This window comes from Durio zibethinus, chromosome 27 (assembly GCF_047325235.1).
Source record: "Durio zibethinus cultivar Kanyao isolate XHJ-2024 chromosome 27, ASM4732523v1, whole genome shotgun sequence".
Classification (NCBI taxonomy): domain Eukaryota; kingdom Viridiplantae; phylum Streptophyta; class Magnoliopsida; order Malvales; family Malvaceae; genus Durio; species Durio zibethinus.
In genome coordinates this window covers 1,940,759-1,962,873 of record NC_143188.1, presented here as the reverse complement: position 1 = coordinate 1,962,873, position 22,115 = coordinate 1,940,759, and the positions used below count along the sequence as shown (strand labels likewise).

At 29.7% G+C, this 22,115-nt stretch overlaps 2 protein-coding genes across 2 annotated transcripts; one reads left to right on the top strand and one right to left on the bottom strand.

The window, feature by feature from the left end:
- Positions 1-395: 395 nt before the first annotated feature.
- On the bottom strand, positions 396-3,163 carry LOC111279608 (NADH dehydrogenase [ubiquinone] 1 alpha subcomplex subunit 8-B-like). The gene is made up of 3 exons (XM_022866570.2): positions 3,007-3,163; positions 2,681-2,908; positions 396-754 (listed from the first exon to the last, which is right to left on the bottom strand). The coding sequence occupies exons 2-3, from the start codon at positions 2,866-2,868 to the stop codon at positions 622-624; spliced, it is 321 nt and encodes a 106-aa protein (XP_022722305.1). The 5' UTR covers positions 2,869-2,908; positions 3,007-3,163; the 3' UTR covers positions 396-621.
- A 5,891-nt stretch (positions 3,164-9,054) lies between these two features.
- Positions 9,055-13,470, top strand: LOC111280145 (putative 1-deoxy-D-xylulose-5-phosphate synthase, chloroplastic). The gene is made up of 10 exons (XM_022867329.2): positions 9,055-9,667; positions 9,990-10,124; positions 10,242-10,406; positions 10,506-10,656; positions 11,115-11,386; positions 11,475-11,748; positions 11,877-12,184; positions 12,325-12,606; positions 12,717-13,001; positions 13,111-13,470. Exons 1-10 carry the CDS (start codon positions 9,530-9,532, stop codon positions 13,267-13,269), a joined length of 2,169 nt encoding a protein of 722 aa, XP_022723064.1. The 5' UTR covers positions 9,055-9,529; the 3' UTR covers positions 13,270-13,470.
- The last annotated feature ends 8,645 nt before the right edge of the window (positions 13,471-22,115 follow it).

The following is a 22,115-nucleotide window of genomic DNA, read 5'->3' as shown; positions in this document are numbered from 1 at the left end:
AAATTAATATTTTAGTCTTATATATATCAATTCAAGTTTGAATTAGAGTGTGAACACATAATTGAACTTGAAATTAAATATGAAAATCATACTCATTTTTATTGTTCGAGTTTAATGAAGCAAATTCAAATAATTCAATTTTTATTTCGAATTGAATTCAAATTTAAAAATTAACACTTGCGGAGCTCAAGCCGAGTTCAAACAATAAATTTTAGAATTAAACTCAAACTCAAATTTTTTACTATATTAACTTAGCTTAGGAGCCCGTATTGCCAATGAAGCACTTTTTCCAATTACGGCCCCCATGTCAAATCTGTTTTATAGCTTCTTTTCACTTTTGAATAGGCATTAAAGGAAAATCATTTGAGAAGGCGCATTTCCAAAGAAAAATATCATGAATGAATCACTCATCATCATCATAAATTATGTTAAAAAATGGGAGCGGAATCATTTTCGGTTGAAAAAAAAAATCCCAAGAACAATCTTTAACCATACAAAAAGAAGGGAATGCTTATCACATAGAAGGCAGGACTATGAGTGTACGCATCAACAGTTTTTGCTAATTGCAAACTGACCTAACTTATTTTAAGCATGGAACTTGAAATGTTGTTTGCTTGCCGGTCACCCCAACGGGCATTCTTTCTCAAACGCTTTCTGCTCTTTGCGACATAAATCAAACTCATTCGTGTGGTAATACATACATCCAACATATGCTTCCATGGGGTCTTTGCATCTGTGATAAAGATCTTTTAGCCTGCAGAGTCAAACATTCCATAATTAAGAAAAAGATAATGAAAAATAATGATATAATATTCATTTTCCCATCTATTTAGGTAATGTTTAGTTCTGCAAGATATCCTGTTTCACTCTATGCAAATATAAACAAGGAGATTTCAATAAACTGTTATTCTGGACTTAAGAGCATCGATGTACAAGCTGGTTAGCATCACAGATGATTCTCCGGCAAGAAAAACGTATTGTCAGAAAAGGAAGGTACAGTGTTCTACTGATTGGTAAGTATGATGTGCTTCAATATTTCAAAGAAAACCATTCAAAGAAAGTAAGAAATTGAAATGAGGTTCAACTACAATTGTTTCAGGTTGGGTGCCAAAACAAAGTGATGGATTAAGAAACAAAAGAGTGATACATTGAAAGACAAAAAAAAGAGTGATACATTGAGTTCCCACATTTTACTTTCAAGGGATTTAATAACAAAAATACTACTTGATAAGTTAGGGGGGAAAGAAATTCTCCCTAATTTTGAATCACTCAAGTTCTAAATTCGATTAAGGATCTTAAATCTCGAAGAGCAAAGATATATTGACCTAAACAAATGCTTCATTTGGATGGCCGGTGGAATCCCTTCCCACCGCCCATCCAAATGAAGCAAAAGTAAGTCGGATGCATATTTGGTAGCAGTTTGGAACTCTATATCATGTAATGTTGCCATGATCTAATTGTTGTTGCCTTGGAACTTTGTAAGGATTCCTATATCCAAAGGAAATGTCAGCTTTCTAGTAGCTTGCAAGTACAAACCACAATATGTTCAATGTTTAGGGCATTTTTAAGCTACAAAATGCTACTTCCTGTAAAATCAGGTCCGAAGTAAGTGAATGTGGCAAATAGCTGGTAGTCTACTCTGTAAATGGAGAAGTAGGAAGCTCGATTTTTACATTCGACACAAAGAGAAAACCTAATAAGAATTTGGTTAGTCCACACTAGGCAGAACTAAAACCTATTCAAATTGATCACAAAACCAACCTAAAATGACCTGATAATTTTAGACATGACACGATGACATGAGACAAACGATATAAAAAAGACATGAAAATGATGCAGTTTAAAATTTTGACAAAAACTGTATATGATTTGGCATAAACCAAAAAATATGTTTGGTGTTTGTGTGTCATCATGAATTATAATACAGTAATTTTTGTGTTTTGCTAATGTTTGACACAAAATAGACACAAACATATACACTAATTGCCACCACGAGAGAGAACAACAGATATCAGATTCTAAGGCACAATTAACAAGAATCTATTTCGTCTAATCACATAGAGACTACCCTAAATGCATTTCAACTCCCAACTGAAAATAAATTTAGATCAATCAACAACTTCTAAACAATGTTAAATTTAGCAAAGCAAGCAACCTTGATTCCTTAGACACAAATTCTAGATGCTCAACCATGTTAAAACAAATCGAAACCACATAGTTCCAAAAAGAAAGGCTCATTTCCCTCTCCTGCCTGCCTGTAGGGATGATATCAATTCCCACTGTCCTTTACCATACTTTCACAATATAAAACCTCCAAAAAACAAATTCCAAATTTTATAGGGTATATACAAACGTAACGTTCGACGAACAGTTCGTGAACAGATTTGGTTTTTTAAGTTTAACAAACGACCACAAACATTATTTCAAAGTTTGTTAATTAAACAATGAGATCATCAGCATTGCAAAGTTCATTTATGTTTATTTCACTTACACTTTCTTGGAACTTCATTTCCATTAAACAAAAATTTAAACCCAATAATCCTAATTATCACAAATTTCCCAAGTCAATCCTATTTTCCATTTCAACTCTTCTTCAATTCCAACATTATCTTATATGAATCAGTTCAGCAAAAACAACAGAGCAATTGAAAAATGGAAAAATTAAAAATCAAAGGCTTACACGCCAAGGGCACAGCGAGTAGCTTGGCGGCCCTTATCGAGACATTTCTCAGGGTTCGGATCTTTCTTCTTGCACTTAAGAAACTCCACATTTTCCGGCCTACATTTAATCTCAATGTGCTTAGCAGCTGACATCAGCACCGACGATGTCGGGATCGGTTCTCCCGCCGCATCAATCACACTCGCCATTTCCACCGCCACTCTCCACAAAGATCACTCCTTTATGCACCTATCAAAAAAAAGATCCCAACTTTAGTAAAAAAGTTCCAAATTTTATACAATTTCAGAGAAAAAGAAAGAGAATTTTGTAGGGAATTAATATTTTACCTTAATCAATTAATGGGTTTTTGCTTAATCTGAGAGAGATGACCATGAGAGGGAAATGGGGAAGTTTCGTTTAGGGTAGTGAAGTCTCTGAGGTTTGGCCAAAAATGAGAAGACTTGAGAAATGCCAAACAGGTGCTAACGGTGGAGGCGTTCGTAATTCCATTTTGCGTTGAAGGGTATTTATGTCATTGCAAAAATCTTGGGTTTTACATTGGGGTGTTCTAAATATACCACCAATTTTCTTTGTACCCACTAAATTTTTTTTTTTTCAAAAATACCCACTTATTAAATAGTAATTTTAGCATTTAGTAAATGAAAAAAATATATTTAATAGCTTATATACCCAAAACCCACATCATATTTCTAGAAAATAGATTTTCAAAAGTTATGTTGTGTTCTCGAAAATTTAATTTTGAGAAAGTAATATAATTTTTGAAAATAAATTATTGCGAACAAAATACATCTCTCAAAAAATTTATTTTTGAGAATTATATTACTTTATCGAAAATAGATTTTTGAAAGTCATCACTTTTGAAAATTTATTTTCGAGAATACATAATTTTTTTAAATATATATTTAATTATAAACTCTTAATAATGAAAAAAATCAAGATCTTTAATCTTTAGGACATTGAAAAATATTATTTACATATTGATAATTTTAACAGCAAAGACTAGTGGCTAAAAGATTAAATACTATCATATTTGTCAATCTACTGATGATATTGTCAGCAATAATGTTTTATAGAATGTTCAAGCTCGGACTAGCTTACGTGAGTTATCGATGTGCCTATTCTTATTTGATCATATGTGCAAATGAAATAGACTAAATTCTCAAGCATGCATGGTATAAAAACGATGTTCTCGATTTTCTAAAAGCTCAAGAGAGAACAAGTTTACACCATGCATATTAAGAATATCAATTTCAATTTCATTTGCACATATAATCAAATAAATGGGTTCATAAACGTTTGATTAATGTTTTTGGCTAAAAGTGAAAATGAGCATCTATGATATAGATATTCGAAAAGCCTTAAATCTTCTTAGATATGCATTTTCAAGAAAGCTCAAGATTTTTTGAAAATGGATATCTGAAAACTTTTGAGTCTTCTCAGAAATGAATATCCAAGAAGTTTGAGACTTCTAAAAAATTAATATCGAAATTACTTAAAACGACTCAGATATCCATTTTCGAAAAATTTCAAAGCTTCTAAGATATTCATTTTCAAAAAATTCGATTTCAGAAAATGAAAAAAGAAGAAGAGACAAAAGGTATGAATGAAAAATAAAAAGTGAAGGGTGGGGTGTATTTAGGAAAATTAAGAAAATGAGTTTTGAATTTGAGGTGTATATAGAAGTGGGGTGTATATAGCATTAAATGAGGTGTAAATAGAATTTCTTTTTTATATTTGGGGAATTATATTTACATTAACTTTTTACTCTATACTCCAAATTTCTAAATACATCCCAAATTCAAAACTCAATTTTTTATTTCTATTAAATATACCTTCATCCCTTACTTTCTATTTTCCATTCCTACTTTTTTTTTCTTCACTTCTTGAAATTGAGTTTCTCGAAAATAGATATCCAAAAACCTTAATCATGCTCCTATGAACCTATTTTATTTAATCATGTGTACAAATGAAACTGAAAATCGATATTTTCAACATGTATGATATAAACTTATTATTTATCTTAAGACTCAAAAAAATCGAGAACACTTTTTTTTTGGTTTTGCATGGGCAAAATGGTGTTTTTGATTTTTTAGTCTCAAGACAAAAACACTTTTATTCCCATGTATGCATAAGAACTAACATGTTTCTTTTTTTCGCACATATGATCAAGTAATAATAGGCACATTAATGACTTGTGTGTGTGCATGCATGTTAGTTCAAGCTTAAACACCTTAGAGAACATTGATCTTGACAATGTTATCAGCAGACCGATGAATCCGACAATAAAGACTTCTAATCTTTCAAATTTGTCAATCTACTGATGGTATTATTAGTGGCCCAAAAATTAAAAGTCTTTATTGCCAGAATTGAGTCATGCCTTGAAAAAATCATTAGAGACATTTGGAGATCTTAGTATATTCAATTTTTTTTGTGCTAGACATTGATAAAGAGATTGATTTATTTTACTATTATTTATTTTAAGATTAAATGTATTTATTTTATTTAAATTAAAATTAAATGTTATCAAGAGTTTATAATTAAATATATATTTAAACAAAAATTTATATATTTTCAGAAATAGATTTACAAAAATACAAGATGATTTTTGAAATTTCATTTCAAAGAACGCAATATAATCCTCAAAAATTGATTTCAGATAATTATATTATGGTCTCAGAAATCCATTTTCGAGAATCATATTTCTTTCTCATAAATGGATTACTAAAAACATAATATAAATCTTGAAAATTCATTTCTGAAATATACAAAGGTGGTTTTGAGGTGTATAAGCTATTGAGAGTATTTTTATCATTTACTAAATGTTAAAATTACTATTTGCTATAAGTGTATTTATAGAAAAAAATTCGAGATATGTATAAAAAAATTTTTGTGGTGTATTTAGAATGCCCCTTTATATTTCTCTCTTATTTGCCTAGTTTTGTCTGTTTCCTATGGTTTTACGATGGAGAGAGTGCTAGGTTTGCTAAGCATGATTTTTCCATTGCTATTTGGCGTTGGTTCAAGCCTCTAGGATGTGACCCAAAGTTTGAAATAGCAGGGACCATTATCGTGTGTTACATGCAGCATGATTTACGTAGATTACTGGCAAAAAACCTACCATTCAATTTAAGAACTAGTCAATTAGAAGCATTTAATCCTATAAAAAAAAAGAAAAAAAAAAGAAGTTTCGCACCCCTTACACATGTATTATTGCATGGATCGCGTGCTTGATGTTTTCCAGTGATGGAACTCTTCAATCAGCCACTGTCCTTTCTCATTACATGTATACGTTTGTCATCTCAGCAGTTACTTCACGTTTCTGTCTGATTAAAACTTGGGTTCTGTCATGGTGGGGTTGAGCTGGGTTTGGAAAATTAAAGCCATGTATGAGATGAAAACACGTTTGGTTCCTTCCACCATTGATAATGATACAAGGGAAAATCAAGCCGGCAAGCAAATTGAAACAAAGAAAACACTTGGTCTATTATCATGAACTGGTAATTGTTGAAGATTTCAGTTTCTATGGCATCTGACCTACCAAAGATGGCTTTGCCATTAGGGTGTCCTATTTCATGAAAAACTTTGCATCAACCTTATATCTCAGTAGTCATCAACATCTGCCTACTTTCATTCTTCTGTATCTTGCTAACTTGAGTTGCAGAGCTCAACCCAATGTATTATCTCCGGCCCTCCATTGGCTGTTTTTATGTAACATATTTCGCAAACTCTCTTTCTTAATCTATAGCAAGCCTTCTTGCCATCGGACCAATAATCATATCTACAAACCAAGCCAAGCTCATTATTGACCAAGGAAAATATTGTCCATAATCTGATTGGGAATTTGGATTGTAGATATTTTTACCTAATGAGAAAAGGAGAAAGAAAACTTGATACAAGGTTATGTTTTTCTTATAATAAAAAAAACAAATCAAACTATCAAACACGAGGAATTGAACCTATTGAATTGAGTTGAAAACAAAGTCATAAAAAAAAAAAAAAATCTTATGACATGAAAAGGATTTAAACTTTCTTCGATTAATCTGATAAAATAGAATAGTATTTATAGGTCGGATTGTATTTACAAAAAAAAAAAGTTAATGGATAGGATCGGATTTAATAGGTATAAAAACATCATACATGAAACTTAATGTGATGATTCTGATCCTATTCCTATAAACTGGATAGTGATTCATTATTCTAATCTTTGTGTTAATAATCCAGCATGTAGTCGCTGCCTCTCAATCATATTCAATGGTGGAAAATTGCCAATTTGGGCTGTTCAGAATTCAATGAACTTCTTTATATTCAATGGAAGACTAGACTAAACGTCATTCACGCGCAAATAAAAATAGACATGAATGGTTAAAGTTTAGCATTCGAATATGAAACACTCAAGTTCGAATTCATATGATTTTTTATCTGTAAATTTAAAAATTTTTTTATGGATTAATATGGTATGTCTTGACCTTGAAAATCAATAATTTTCGTACTCTTAAACTTTTCTTCATCTAAACAAAAAGAAAGGAGTTATTCACGCCGATATTAGCGTAAGATCACAGACTCATTGACTCGGTTACAACATTTTCTTATACCAAAATTTTGTTAATGAAAATTAAAGAATTGGTTTGTTTTTATTGCGTGATCTATTCATAAAATATTAAACTTTTAATTTTAATAATTAAAATTTAATTTTAAATAATCTCAAATACAAAAATTAAAGGTTAGTTGCAACAGAACATTTGGTGGAGATACATGTATTACATTTTTGAAAGAACTAAATTCGAATTTTTTTAAATAAAAAAAGAGAATTAAATTTTAATTTGAGTTGAATATGCAAGATGATAATTAGGGGTGTAATCGAATCGAGTCAAACCGATACAGTGAGAAGTTCGAGTTCGAGTTCGACTCACAACTCACCGCTCGATATCCGGTTCAAACTTGATCAAGTTTTATTTTTCAAGTTCGAGTTCGATTCATAATCGAATTCGAACTATTCGAGTTCGCTTAATTAAGTTTAATTAATATGTAAAAATAAATTCGATTCGTATACTCGATAATAGTTCGATTATTTATACTTGAGCTCGAACTTGAATTCGTAATATTTTATTAATTAAAATAATAAAAATATATTTAAATATAAAAGCTCGATTAGGCTTGCGAGTTACTCGAGTCGGATATAAGAATACTCAAATTTGGTTCGATCGATAAGTCAAACTACTTAAGCTCGAACTTGACTCGATAATAATTGAACCGAATTCAAATTTTCTTCTAATCGAACTCGAATAACTTGATAATAATTGAACCGAATTCGAATTTTCTTCGAATCGAATCCGAGTAACTGGTGAGTACTAATATATCATTTACACCCTTATTGATAACTCCATGAATAGTTTCAGATTTGGTGTCCTGTCTTTGGTTATTTGCATTATTGTTATAATTAGATTATTAATTATGAGCTTGTTCTAAACGTGCTTTAATTAACTTCATGATTTCATTAATCTTTTATTCAATTAGGAACATGGAGAGCCCATGTGATTCATGCATACAATAATTAATTTGGAAACGTGTGATTAGAAGTTACAATCAAAAAAATAAATTTATAATTATGCAATTTGAAGATGTCATATTTTACACTTAAAAAAATTATAGTAAGACTCATCAAATGAAAAATAAAATTATACTTAGTATATAATTGTGTAATTGAAAAATATGAAAATATTAATACTGTTTGATAAAAAAAATAGATTTGATAATTTATATATTCGTATTTATTTATTTTATTTTAAAAATATATAAAACATGAAAATTTCATAATTTTTGTTGTTACGATAAATACAAAATATTTTTTTATCAAATATATATAATTTTTATTGAAATTTTAAATTATATTATTTTTGTATATTTTTCATATAGTATTATTATTTCGTATTTAAAATTATTATGTTTAGAAAGAAGTAAAATGAAAGAAAGGAAAAAATTAAGAAAAAAATATTTTCCTTTTTTGTTTTTAACATAAAATATGAAAATAAAAAAGAGATTAGAATAAAATGATAAATAAATTATTTAATTGAAATAAAAATGATGTTTTACTGTAATTTTAGAAAAAATTACGTTTGAAGAAAAGAAAAATGTGCAAATTCATATATATATTTATTTTTTAATTCTATTTTTCTTCTATCTAATAAAGAAAAAAAATTATTTTCCTTCCCTTCTAATTTTATTTTATTTTTTCTTATCAAACATACAACATCAACCAATGAGAGAACAGAAGTATCCCCTGCCCAATCTCTCAATCAAAGGACTGATCCAATGAAAAAAAGTAGCTTCACCGACACAATCTATCCACTTATGATTTCCATTTGACGTGGTCCAATGAGAGAACGACCTGCAACATCTATCGTCGAAGAACATTTGCAGCCTAGCCTTGCTGTTCCTGTAAATAAAAAAACCTGTTATGATGGGAAACAAAGACTAACAATCCTGTTTTTAACTACCACTTTTAGTACAAACCAGAAGCCTGTTATGAATTTAGATTTTCTTTTTTTATTCTTTGAATATATATAGTGGTATTATAGTATTTAAAAGTTAATATAATCTAATCCAACGTTTCAAGTGATTCCTCCACTACCAGCAGCAATAAACACAGTGATATGACAGGCCATAGCCAATAACCAAATTCTTTATAAATCTTCTGCATTGTTTGGAAATCTTCACTCTTGCATTCTAAACGGTGGAGACCTTTTCTGGGTTGTTCTCATTTTGAGATCTAGTCAATACTCATAGTCAATACTCATAGTTTTATAAAAGCCTGTTCATAGTTCATTTCTGTTTGTATATTAATTCCTAGCCATGGCTCTTTGTGCATCTTCATTTCCTGCTCTCATTAACCGGTCAGTAGCTTCAGATCCTCAAAAACCTTCTCCTTTTACTTCCCATTTGCTTGGTGGAACAGATCTGCTTTTCCAACCATTGCATAAGCTCAATCAGGTTTGTAATGTGAAAATGGAAGTTCACTTGTCTTTTATGTGGAGATAAAAACTGTGTTTTGTCCATTTTTATTAAATTTTAAAGTTGTTCTTTGGCTTTTTTTTTTTTTACTAAACTCAAAGCTGTTAACTTTGTTTAAATAAAGTTTTGAGTCTTATTTTCTGGGTTTAGTTTAGTTTTCAGAAAGGGAGAGCCCACCAAAAATACCCTTTTCCCATTTACTGTTGTCCATTCCTTGTTTTGAGTCTTCCCACTTTGATTTCAGTTACAAAAAAAATATAAAACTTTCATTGAATGAAATTGGTAATTTTGTTTTGATTAGGCACAGGTCAGGAAAAGGCCAGGTGAGGTTTATGCATCACTGTCAGAGGGATCAGAATATCACTCCCAGAGACCACCAACACCTCTCTTGGACACTATAAACTATCCAATTCACATGAAAAATCTTTCTGTCAAGGTAAACCAGCCAAAAAAAATCTTATTGGCTTAGCTATTTTAATTTCAATTATGAGACTTTCATCTCTTTTTCATATCAGAAAACTTCAAACTGCATGCTGAATAATCATTGACACAGGAATTAAAACAACTAGCTGATGAATTGAGGTCTGATGTGATTTTCAATGTTTCAAAAACTGGGGGCCATTTAGGCTCAAGCCTTGGTGTGGTTGAACTCACTGTGGCTCTTCATTTTGTCTTCAATGCCCCTAAAGACAAAATATTATGGGACGTTGGTCATCAGGTTCAATTCTTAACTTAATACTGCTCTTAAGTAACAGATAGAAATTATTCTGATGAGAATTGATCCTTATTTTGGAATAATTCTTTATTTGATTTGCAGTCTTACCCGCACAAAATCTTGACTGGGAGAAGAGATAAGATGCATACTATGAGGCAAACTAATGGATTGGCAGGATTCACAAAACGATCAGAGAGTGAATATGATTGCTTTGGCACTGGTCACAGTTCAACCACAATCTCTGCAGGCTTAGGTACTAGTCTCTTTCCTTTCATTTTGCATTTGTAAGGTTAAAAAGTTGAAATAAAATAACTAGTACTGAACTTTTCCAAGTCAAAGATACTGTATCTGGAAATTACTTGCACCAAATTCTTTCTAAAATTTTTTCCCAAGGATTTTCCTGTTTGTTGCGTGTAAACTTTGTGAGTGAGAAATTCAAAACTTTTTCCATAATTGAAGGGAAGTCGATATCTATTTTTGTTTATCATTTTTAGTCCTGGGATGTTGTTTGTAGAAGTGGGTTAGTTATAGATGGCTTATTCATGAGCTAGCATACAATTTTTGCTGTATATAACAAAGAACTTTTTCTTTTTCTTTCTGGTCAATATTATTAAATGAATATGATGGAACTCTATTTTTTATTCCACTATGGAAAGCCTTGTTTCACTTGGTCTTAGGAGATTTAATCGTGCTGGTGTTTTGGGTGGACAGGAATGGCTGTTGGTAGGGATATAAAAGGAGAAAGGAATCATGTAGTTGCTGTTATAGGTGATGGTGCCATGACTGCAGGGCAAGCATATGAAGCGATGAACAATGCCGGATACCTGGATTCTGATATGATTGTTATTCTTAATGACAATAAACAAGTTTCCCTGCCAACTGCCAATCTAGATGGACCTATACCACCTGTGGGAGCTTTGAGCAGTGCTCTCAGTAGGTTGCAATCAAACAGGCCTCTTAGAGAACTGAGAGAGGTTGCCAAGGTAAGTAGAAAAGTATAGAAGTGGAATAAATAAAATTATTTTGCTTGGAAACTAAAAATAACTGGAAGTGCATGTGGTTTTATTGCAGGGTGTTACCAAGCAACTTGGTGGGCCTATGCACGAACTGGCTGCAAAAGTTGATGAATATGCTCGTGGAATGATCAGTGGTTCTGGATCAACACTTTTTGAAGAACTTGGACTGTATTATATCGGACCTGTTGATGGCCACAACATGGACGATTTAGTTTCTATTCTCAAAGAGGTTAAGAGTACTAAAACTACAGGTCCAGTCTTGATCCATGTTGTCACTGAGAAAGGCCGAGGTTATCCATACGCAGAGAGAGCTGCTGACAAGTACCACGGTATAACATACATGAAAAGCCTTTTTAGTGGAGATATAATTTCATATGATTTAATTTACCAATCTTGATTGATGACATTAATTTAAGGAACGAAAGAGTATAAATTGCACTTGGCTTTCTTGTCTCAGGAGTGGCAAAGTTTGATCCAGCAACTGGAAAGCAATTCAAAGGCAGTTCTGCTACCCAGTCATACACTACGTATTTTGCAGAGGCTTTGATTGCAGAAGCGGAGGCAGACAAAAATGTTGTTGCCATCCATGCTGCAATGGGAGGTGGAACTGGATTAAATCTCTTCCTTCGCCGTTTCCCACAAAGATGTTTTGATGTTGGGATAGCCGAACAACATGCTGTCACATTTGCCGCAGGTTTGGCCTGTGAAGGCCTTAAACCTTTTTGTGCAATCTACTCATCATTCATGCAAAGGGCTTATGACCAGGCAAGCTGCTAAAGTTTCATACATCTTAAGCTCAATTCAATTACCTCTGCTGTACAAGTTGCGAAAGATTAAGATTCTTTGTACTAAGTTAAACTTCTCCATTCAAATTCATTTAGGAATGTGTCTATTTGCTGCAACAGGTAGTACATGATGTTGATCTGCAGAAGCTGCCTGTAAGATTTGCAATGGACAGAGCTGGCCTAGTTGGTGCAGATGGTCCCACACATTGTGGCGCTTTTGATGTCACTTTTATGGCATGCCTCCCCAACATGGTGGTAATGGCTCCTTCTGATGAGGCTGAGCTTTTTCATATGGTTGCCACGGCTGCTGCCATAAATGACCGTCCCAGCTGTTTCCGTTACCCAAGAGGAAATGGGGTCGGAGTTCACCTGCCACCCGGGAACAAAGGGGTTCCTCTTGAGGTAAACTTTCAACCAAGCCTCTAAATGTTCCTATTTGTGAAGGAAAAAAAAAAAAAAACTATGGAAACATACTAACAACTTAACCTGAAATGCTTGTAACATTCCAACAGATTGGAAAAGGAAGGATACTGATTGAAGGGGAAAGAGTGGCACTATTAGGCTATGGAACAGCAGTTCAAAGCTGTTTAGCGGCTGCCTCTTTACTAGATTCACGTGGCTTAAGGCTGACAGTTGCAGACGCGCGATTTTGTAAACCATTGGATCACACCCTCATCCGCAAGCTGGCAAAATCACACGAGGTTTTGATTACAGTAGAAGAAGGATCAATCGGAGGCTTTGGTTCTCATGTTGCACAGTTCCTAGCTCTTGATGGTCTTCTCGATGGCACAGTAAAGGTACGAACTAATCTAAAATCTATTTGAACTTCGTCCACAGCTGCAGGTACTTGAAAGTGGTTTAGCCATAGAATACTTGTTTCATTGCATTAAAAATTTCCATTTGCAGTGGAGGCCACTTGTTCTTCCTGATCGGTATATAGACCATGGATCACCAGCTGACCAGTTGGATCAAGCTGGTCTTACACCATCACACGTTGCTGCTACAGTATTCAATGTACTTGGACAAAAAAGAGAGGCTCTTGAAATAATGTCCTCAAGAAACTGAAGAACCCATCTGCTTGATTCCCATAATGTATAAAATATGTTGTTGGTTTTTTTTTTTTTTTTTTTTTCTCACATCCTAGCAATAGTTCAACTTTACCATAAAATGTAATATGTAACCAAGCAATTTGATTGAAACTTAGAAGTAATATTACAAATCTTTGAGGTCTTGTCTTTCAACCTTTGGCATAGACCTTAAAATTTACATATTTATGTCACATATATTTCGTGTCAAATACGTGTAAAATATTAAAATTATCAAATAATAATTTATATATAATTTTTATTTATTCATCGAATATGAAATATATTTTTTTACTTTACAAAATTACAAAATTTATTATGGATTTTGTTAATTTTAAATTGTATTATTTTTATATTTTTTTCATATACTTTGACATATATTTAAAATCAAGTAATGATTACTTTCCTTTCTTTTAGCTCTCTATGCTTTGAACAATACATATTAGGTATTAATGTTTTATTTATGTGATAAAGGAATTCAATTTCATCATGCCCGTTAAAGGCATTAGTTATTCTTAAATTTTGAATTAAATTATATTTTAGTCTTTAATAATTAAAAAATTTTAATTAACTATTCAATTATTAAAAATTATATTATTTTAATCATTTCGATTACAAAATTATCTAATTTGATGATAAATATCAATTAAAATCACATAGATGATTTTAAGTAACGTTTTACGTAATAAATAGAAAAAATAAAATAAAATTTCATTCAAATTTTAAGGATCAAAGACGATCCTATCTTGATTTTTTTATATTTTGAATTTATTTTATAAAATATTAAATCTAAAATAATATATTTTTATTTTTATTTTTATTTTAATATAATTTATTAGTTAAATATTTTTAATAAAAAATAAATTTTTAAAAAATTAAAATTAAGTTAAAATTTTCAAAATCCTTTTGAAAGAATGACATGTCATTTTAAAAAATTAAGTAAAAATTTTTATATTGATTTAAAAAATTAAACAAAAAAATATCCTTTTAAAATATTAAGTAACAATTTTCATATCATTTAAAAAAAATCAATTTATTAATCTATTTATAATTTTTTCTATTAAAAAAATTATGTTGATTGCATTTTTTATTAAAATTTTATATTTATAAAAAAATAAAAAAAATCAAACGGTCGTTACCTTCACCATTCCGATAAAAGAAAGAAATCGGATTATTGAAACAATATTTTTTATTTTATATAAAATATAAAATTTTTAATAGAATGTATATTCAAAATAATTTTTTTGATAGAAAATAAATTAATAAATCTATTTTTTAAAATGATATGAAATTTTTATTTAATATTTTAAAATGACATTGAGTTTTGCATTTAATTCTTTTAACCGATATAGAAAATTTTAGTTAATTTTTTAAAAATGATATTAAATTTTTGTAAAAAGAATTTTAAAAAATATTAACTTAATTTAATTTTTAAAAATCTATTTTCAATTAAAAATATTATTTTATTGTTAAATCATGTCATAATAAAATAAAAAATTATTTTGAATTGTAGTATTTTAAAAATATATTTCAAATACAAAAAGTCAAATTTTGTTTAATTATTTTTATTTTTTCTTTTTGTTTACCTTTTTTCTTCTTTATAAAATATATTTGAAAAAAAGGAAAAAAATTAATATTTTTAATAGGAAATAAATTTTTGATAGAAAATAATATTTTTATTATGATTTATCATTTTAATAATATTTTTAATAGAAAATAAATTTTTTTATTTTTAAAATGATATGAAATTAAAAAAAAGGATTTTGAATTTTTTAACTTAATTTTAATTTCGAAAATCTATTTTCTATTAAAATTTAACATTTTAACTAATAGATTATATTATGAAAAAAATCTAATTTTAAGTTTAATATTTAAAAAATATATCTAAAATATAAAAAATTAAAATAGTAACATATTTGGTCCTTAAATTTTAAATAAAATTTTATTTTGATCTCTAATTCTTATATTTACCATATGAGATATCAATTAATGTCATTCATATGATGTTAATTGATATTTATCATTAATTTATATATTTTCATGAAGAGAATGATCAAAATAAGATAATTTTAAATAATTAAAAGTTAAGTAAAAGTTTTAACAATTAAAAATCAAAATTAAAAAAAAAAAAAAAAACTAGTGCTGTTAACTTTATTTTTATCTTTTAAATTCTTCCTCCAACCAGCAATTTATCACATCAGTCAGATGAAGTGGTGTCAATGTCAATGATATTTGTACATGTACATTGTACAAAACGTCTTTTGACATTCATTCTCATGCCTATCAGCATGACAATTGGCAAACGCATGTTGTCCTGCCCAAACAAATTGCGGTTATTGTTTGACACGTGGCATTATTTTTATCCACTAATTAATTTTCCAAAAAGCTAGTTCAGTTATGCAGCTAAATACAGATACCTAAGTTGTTGCCTTGTGATCAATAAATAACTTATTTACATAAATAGTGAAATTAATTTTGATAAAATTAAAAATAATAATAATAATTATGTTAATTGAGATTAAAAAAGTTATAATAATTATAATTGAAAAAAAATTTTAATATAAATTTTTATTAAAATTAATATTTAAATTTAATTTATGATACGATAAAATTTAAATTTATGACATCATAATATGGGCGGTAGCTTGCAAGTGGAAGATAAAGCTTTAAATGCACTATTGCTTCAGTAATGGATAAAGCTTGGGCAATATTTGGCTTGCATGATCCAAATTCTTAAGATGATAATTTGATAAAATAATATTTTAAAAATAATTTTTCATACAAATATTATAATTTAAAAATAAAAAATTATAAATGTTGAATTTAATCTCTAAAATTATTAAACATAACCTTTTATGAAAAATTATATAAATTAATTAAATTAAACTTTAAATTTGAAATAATATTTTAATTATCCTTAATAAAGGTATAAAAGTCTTGTCGGCAGAAGAGGCAGAGAAGTCTTTTTTGGGCTGTGCAATATGCAATCGACACCTGTTCTTCAACAAAGCCTTAAGCAAAGGGCGGTGCAAAGAAATGACCTCACTAACTTTGCTTGTCCCAAAACCAAAGGTGGGAAGAAAAAGCAAAAATAAAAAAGACAAAATAAAAAGACATTGACCCATGACTCCACTTTCAAATGAATCATGTCCAACTACAATGGGATGTGGAAATATTTTATTGGCTGTCTCTAGAATTTTATAATTTAAATTATAGTATAATGATATGATATAAAAATAATATAATTTAAATTTTTAATAAAAAATATTTTATATTTTTATATTAATATAAATTATAAATATATAAATTATTTTTTTATTTTATATGATATAAATATACGAATTAATTTATTAATTAATCGGAACGATAGTGGAGAAAATAAAATTGAACTTTGACTTTGAGTCAATTGGTTTCTTTTTCTATCCTATTGGAATAATACATTTCCTATCACTATCAGTGTCACTATCGAGATCATAAACTACAGTGTAGTCTAGTTGTAGAATATTATATTATTAGTTTTCGTCAGCAAAATTTAATCAATAACAGTTTTAAATATAAAAAAATAATGTTACAATAGTTTAACTGTTTATTTAAAATTCCATTGGTCATACTGTAACTTGAATCCTACTGGCTTACTAAATTAGAAAATTTGATATCATGTGACCAATTTGACTCTATCCATCGAAGAACTAGCAATCTTTTCATATGGCCGGTTGTAATTGTTAAAGTGAGATATCTTATAATTAATAAATATATAATTTTTTATAATATTAAATTAAATTTTTATATTTATAATAAATATAATTATTTTAATATATTAATATCAACTCGATCATATCATTAATTTATCTCTTAAATTATTTTATTTTTTATTTATAAATAAAACTATTTACATAATATTTAATATTTTTTTCTACTTTCTCTAAAATTTACTCTCATTCCGATCTCTTACAATCACTTTTTGATTTGAGAGTCAAAGTGTAAATACGAAAAAAAACTCTCTATCTTTATTAATCACTTTTTTTTTTCTCTCTTATGATTTCAGGATTTTTCACTTCCACGCAGAGCTCGGCATCGACAGAAATTAAGGATTAACCTTTTAACTTCTCCGTTGCCCAGCTCCATTCCTCCTCCCAGCTGTCTACTTCTCTACGTAGTTGACAAAGTTGCAAGACTTCCTTCCCTATGCCCTTTGAGAACTCACATTCAAAGAACATTTGATCTCTGGATTCCTGCATTATGCGACAGAGCAAACATGTAGCATCAACCTCAAAACCCCAAGAGTGCAGCCGATCCTTATATCAATTTATTAAGGATTGCCATCCAGGAAATCACTGCATGCTTGAGAATATAATGGGTGAATCATAGCAAACTGTCCCATCTAATTTTTGGTTGAACAGCCTTAATCTCATTCCAGACCTTAGCCACAAAGTATATAGGACCATGAAATTTCCAAACAGCTATCCCTCTGTGCTGCATTGTGAACTACAGCTAGTTGTCATAGCCATAATAGTTTTCACCAACTCCGACTACAATTTTAGATTTCAAAAACCTGCCAAATAGTTTTTCCTCTAAGAAAATAGGCCTCGATCCAAGCAGTCAAAATTGAATCTGCTTTTGACAACAAAGCCCAAATATATTGGATGATACAGGATGGCCTCCTTCAAATTTGGAGTAAGAGATGAATCGTCAGCTTGCTCGTGCTCCTTTTAATTAGTCTGTTCATATATAAATTAATTATTAGTTGGAGCTAATCAAACAGGGATCAAGAAACAGCTATAAAGCTTGCAAAATGGCTAACAAATAAACTTTTTTGAGTCAGTTTATTACAATTGCATCAAATTGATGCAAATTCTAATTTCATGGATTGACAACATTCCTGATTTCTCCACCATGAATTCCAGCTAGAACTTCAATGGCTCCCATTTTCCTCATTGATCTTGCAAAATCAGGAAAAAAACAAGGTACGTGGAATTTCTGCCTGTAAGAAACTGCAGTATCTGATATGAAAAGCCCCTTGCTTTGGAGTAAGATGTCATGGTATAATGTTTGTCAAATGACAGTGAACTTCCAGGATCCATTTCTACAGATATTGTTGGACTTGCTGGATTGGGGCACTGCTTTCTCATGGTGTCAGCATATGCTGGGTCCAATTAAGGTAGGATCAACATCACCTTAATTTGTCTGTGAAGTTGTAAAAGTAGAGCCTTCTTGAGAAAGTTCCACAGTGAGCAATACCAATTCTATGAGCACCTGTTTTATGAAATTAATGCAAATTTATTAATTTGGATTTCAGATTTTCCTTTTTATAACATGATCCGAAAATCTTATGCCCTTTTTTTTTTTCAGATCCCACTTTTTATTATTTGTCGATTTAATACATTTAAATATTTCTTTTAGAATCGAACTCTAATTAACAAAATTTTTTTTTCTCTTATCAACTAAATTAACCCTCGTGTTTTTTATTTTAGATTGATCTTACATCAGATAATATTTTCATTTTAACAATACAAACTAGGAAACTAGTTTGTTGATTGAAATTATTTAAAAATAATTAAAATATCCTATAAACAACAAAAAAATACACAATTACACCTATAGATTTTATATGAATGTGATCACATGCATTGCTTGTGCATGTATAAAGTAATAATTAGAAGGAAACTTATGCCTGAAACAGCAACAAGCTTTGTCAATGGACCTTTCATGAACAACAAAGCAATGCATGAAACTAACTGCATTCAAATAAATTTAGCACCCAAAGCTGGATTAGTTCGGGCTCTGTTCTGAATAATGTTTTTTACAAGCAAGTTTTCATCTGCATTTTGTAAGGAAAATGAAGAGTAGAGTCAATAATTATATAATAATAATAATAATTATTATTTTTCAAGCAAACTATAATCATTATAACGCAAACAGGCTAAGACAAATTAAATTGTTAAAGCCAATAATTAAGGCTCTCTTTTTAATTTTAAATGATTCTAATTATCTGTTTTTATTAGAAAATCTTAAAAATTTGTGTAATTAAAAATCGAATACACCATATATTATTATACTAGTAGCCACTTATCTAACTGATAGAGTAATAGATTGTTGATATTAAATTGAAATTTCAGATTTTTTGGATACAATCTTATAAAAATGGCAAGCATTTGATTTAATTTATATTTTTTAAAAAGAATCAATAAGAATTATAATTATAACAAAATAATATTTAATATACATCTAACAATCAATAAATCAAACATATAATTTGAGGAAACTCATATTTGATTTTTTTTTTTTTTTGTTTTCCTTTGATTAACTTTTTCCACCTGGAAGGAAGAACTTCTCATACTAGGCAAATATGAATTTATAAGTTAATTTGTTATGTGCTCGGATATAAAAATAATCGATGTATAATAAATAATATATACAAAGATTTATTTTTGTGAACAAAATTTTCAATATTAGGGTTGGAGCTTTTAGTCATATATTTGTTAAAAATAATGATTCAAATTTCGTAATAGATTCATTTGAGATTAACTAAATATTACTTAATGAATAAAAAATTTAAAATTTTTTTTTTATAGGCAAATTAATATATTTATAAACAAATAGAGTTTTTATAAATATAAGAAAATTATAGAGTTTTATAAAATAAACCACTTATAAGATAAGAAGAGATTGAGAATATTTTTATGGGTGTGTGAAGGTTTATGATATTGATTGTGAGTGTTTAATTTAATGTTTATAATTCTTTTTAATTAATAGATTTTTTTTCATATTTGGACATTAATCGTTATTATCTCTTATATAATTAATTAATTATTTAATTTTACTTTCGGTAACTTTGATATTTAATTGAATTTGAGTCTTTTTACCTAACAGAATGTACAACACTTGTAGGGGAACAAATAGACACGCACAACACCGACAAAAAAAAAAAAAGTAAGCTCAAAACAAATATAAGAATATATTTATTTCAGTCTAATTTAAAGTGGTTTACTTTAAATTTAATTTATTAATAAATAAATTTTTACAACGTAAAACTTTTGAAATAAAAAAAATTACAAAAAACTCTTTGCTCAAATTTTAACCTAAAACTCAATTATAAAGCTCATTCACTTAACAATTTTTTTGATGTTTAACTATTTAAAATTATCAAATTAAAATCAAAATATCTTATTTACTATGGTGAAATATGATGTAGGATACGAGACAAGCTTTTTTCATTCTAACTTTTAACATGAGATTAAGAAATCCAAGACAAATCTCAACAACATAAACTAGGTATAAACAATCTCAACCTCTAGATTTCATAAGGAAAACTGTACATAAATAACATATAAACTCCAATCTTCTTTCCTAAAAGAAAAGTATAGTTGATATTCCTACCCATCACAAAATAATTAAAAAGAAAAAAAAATTACTAACATTAAATTCAAGGGTATCCGACAGCCAAGCAAGTCTCCCAAAAAAGCCTGTCATCCATACCATCCTTTACGTCTCTGCATAAATTGGTACCAAACCTTGGTTCCTGATCTTCGGCCTCTTCAGCTGATATATACGCCAAAGCTTCATCTGTAGACCACATGTTGCAACTGCTCCGGCCTGTAGCAGGCTCATTACAATCAATGAAATCCTGGTCTTCATCATCAAGTTGGAGAATTACTTCATAAAAATCATCTAGTCTTTCAGTACTTGTGTCGCAGCTACATGACTCTGCATCATCTTCATCACCAGTTGCTGCTGCAGCTATATCCATGCTTTGATCACATTGCTTAATGGGTCCACAGTCCATCTCTGAGTCCCCGCTATCTTCGACAAGGAGGAAGCAAGAAACATCCACCATTCCATTCTTGTTGTCCATAGTTTGGTCACTAATTTCTTCAGGTAATTAAGTTATGTTGTTTGCCTGTTTCTGTCTAGTGTTTATTCATATTTATATCGTTTTTTGTGAACATGTTCTTGTCAATTAAGTTATATGTTGATGAGCATTGATTGGACCCATTCATTTCACGTTTCTAGTTAAAAGGGTGTTAGGTTCTCGCTTGAAAATCCATTTTCATTGGTGGGTTTCATGTCATCCATCCATTAATCTTTATCAAGTCAGGGTCTAGCTCCTTTTGACACGACCGAAGAGAGAGAAAGCAAAACCAGTCTGTTGATTGTTGAAGTCTTTGGTCCCTGGAAGACACCAACATGTCACACAGCAGGATTTTTAGTCTAGAAGTTGATTCCAGGAACCAATTCGTCGAATGGGACTAGACAGACCTCTGGTAAACCCACTTTGAATATGTTTTTCACTGACAAGTCACAAAATGCAATTATTAAAGCTGAAGATATTGGATGACTATCTCCATAAATAAGATTAAATCACTAATCACGTCAGAATCACATTCTCACTTTGAAGAAAAATTTCTCTTGGATATAACAAAATTGTTTACCAAAATTATTTTTTTTATATATATTTTATGAGTGGATAACAAAAAAAAAACTTAGATCCACCAATCCTATTTCAACCCCGTGAATCAGAAACGAAGTGGGAACTCTTGTTCAGTTCTAATCTTCCAATTAATCTAGAAGTACTTATCTGTAAAATTGTATCAGCAGGAGCTTGGTATGATGCTGGGATGACTCAAGGTGGTAATGCCTTAATTCCCATTACATCGCTCCTAATTTAGCGGCCTGTTTAAGGCACTATGGTTACCAACCGTTACGAAAGGTCAGTGTCTGGCTTCTGCTAAATCGTTCACCTATTCCAGGCAATAAGTGCTGGTGGAACCAACAGTGCTTTTACAGTGATATTTTAACTTCTCAAACAACAGACAAAGAGCTCTGACC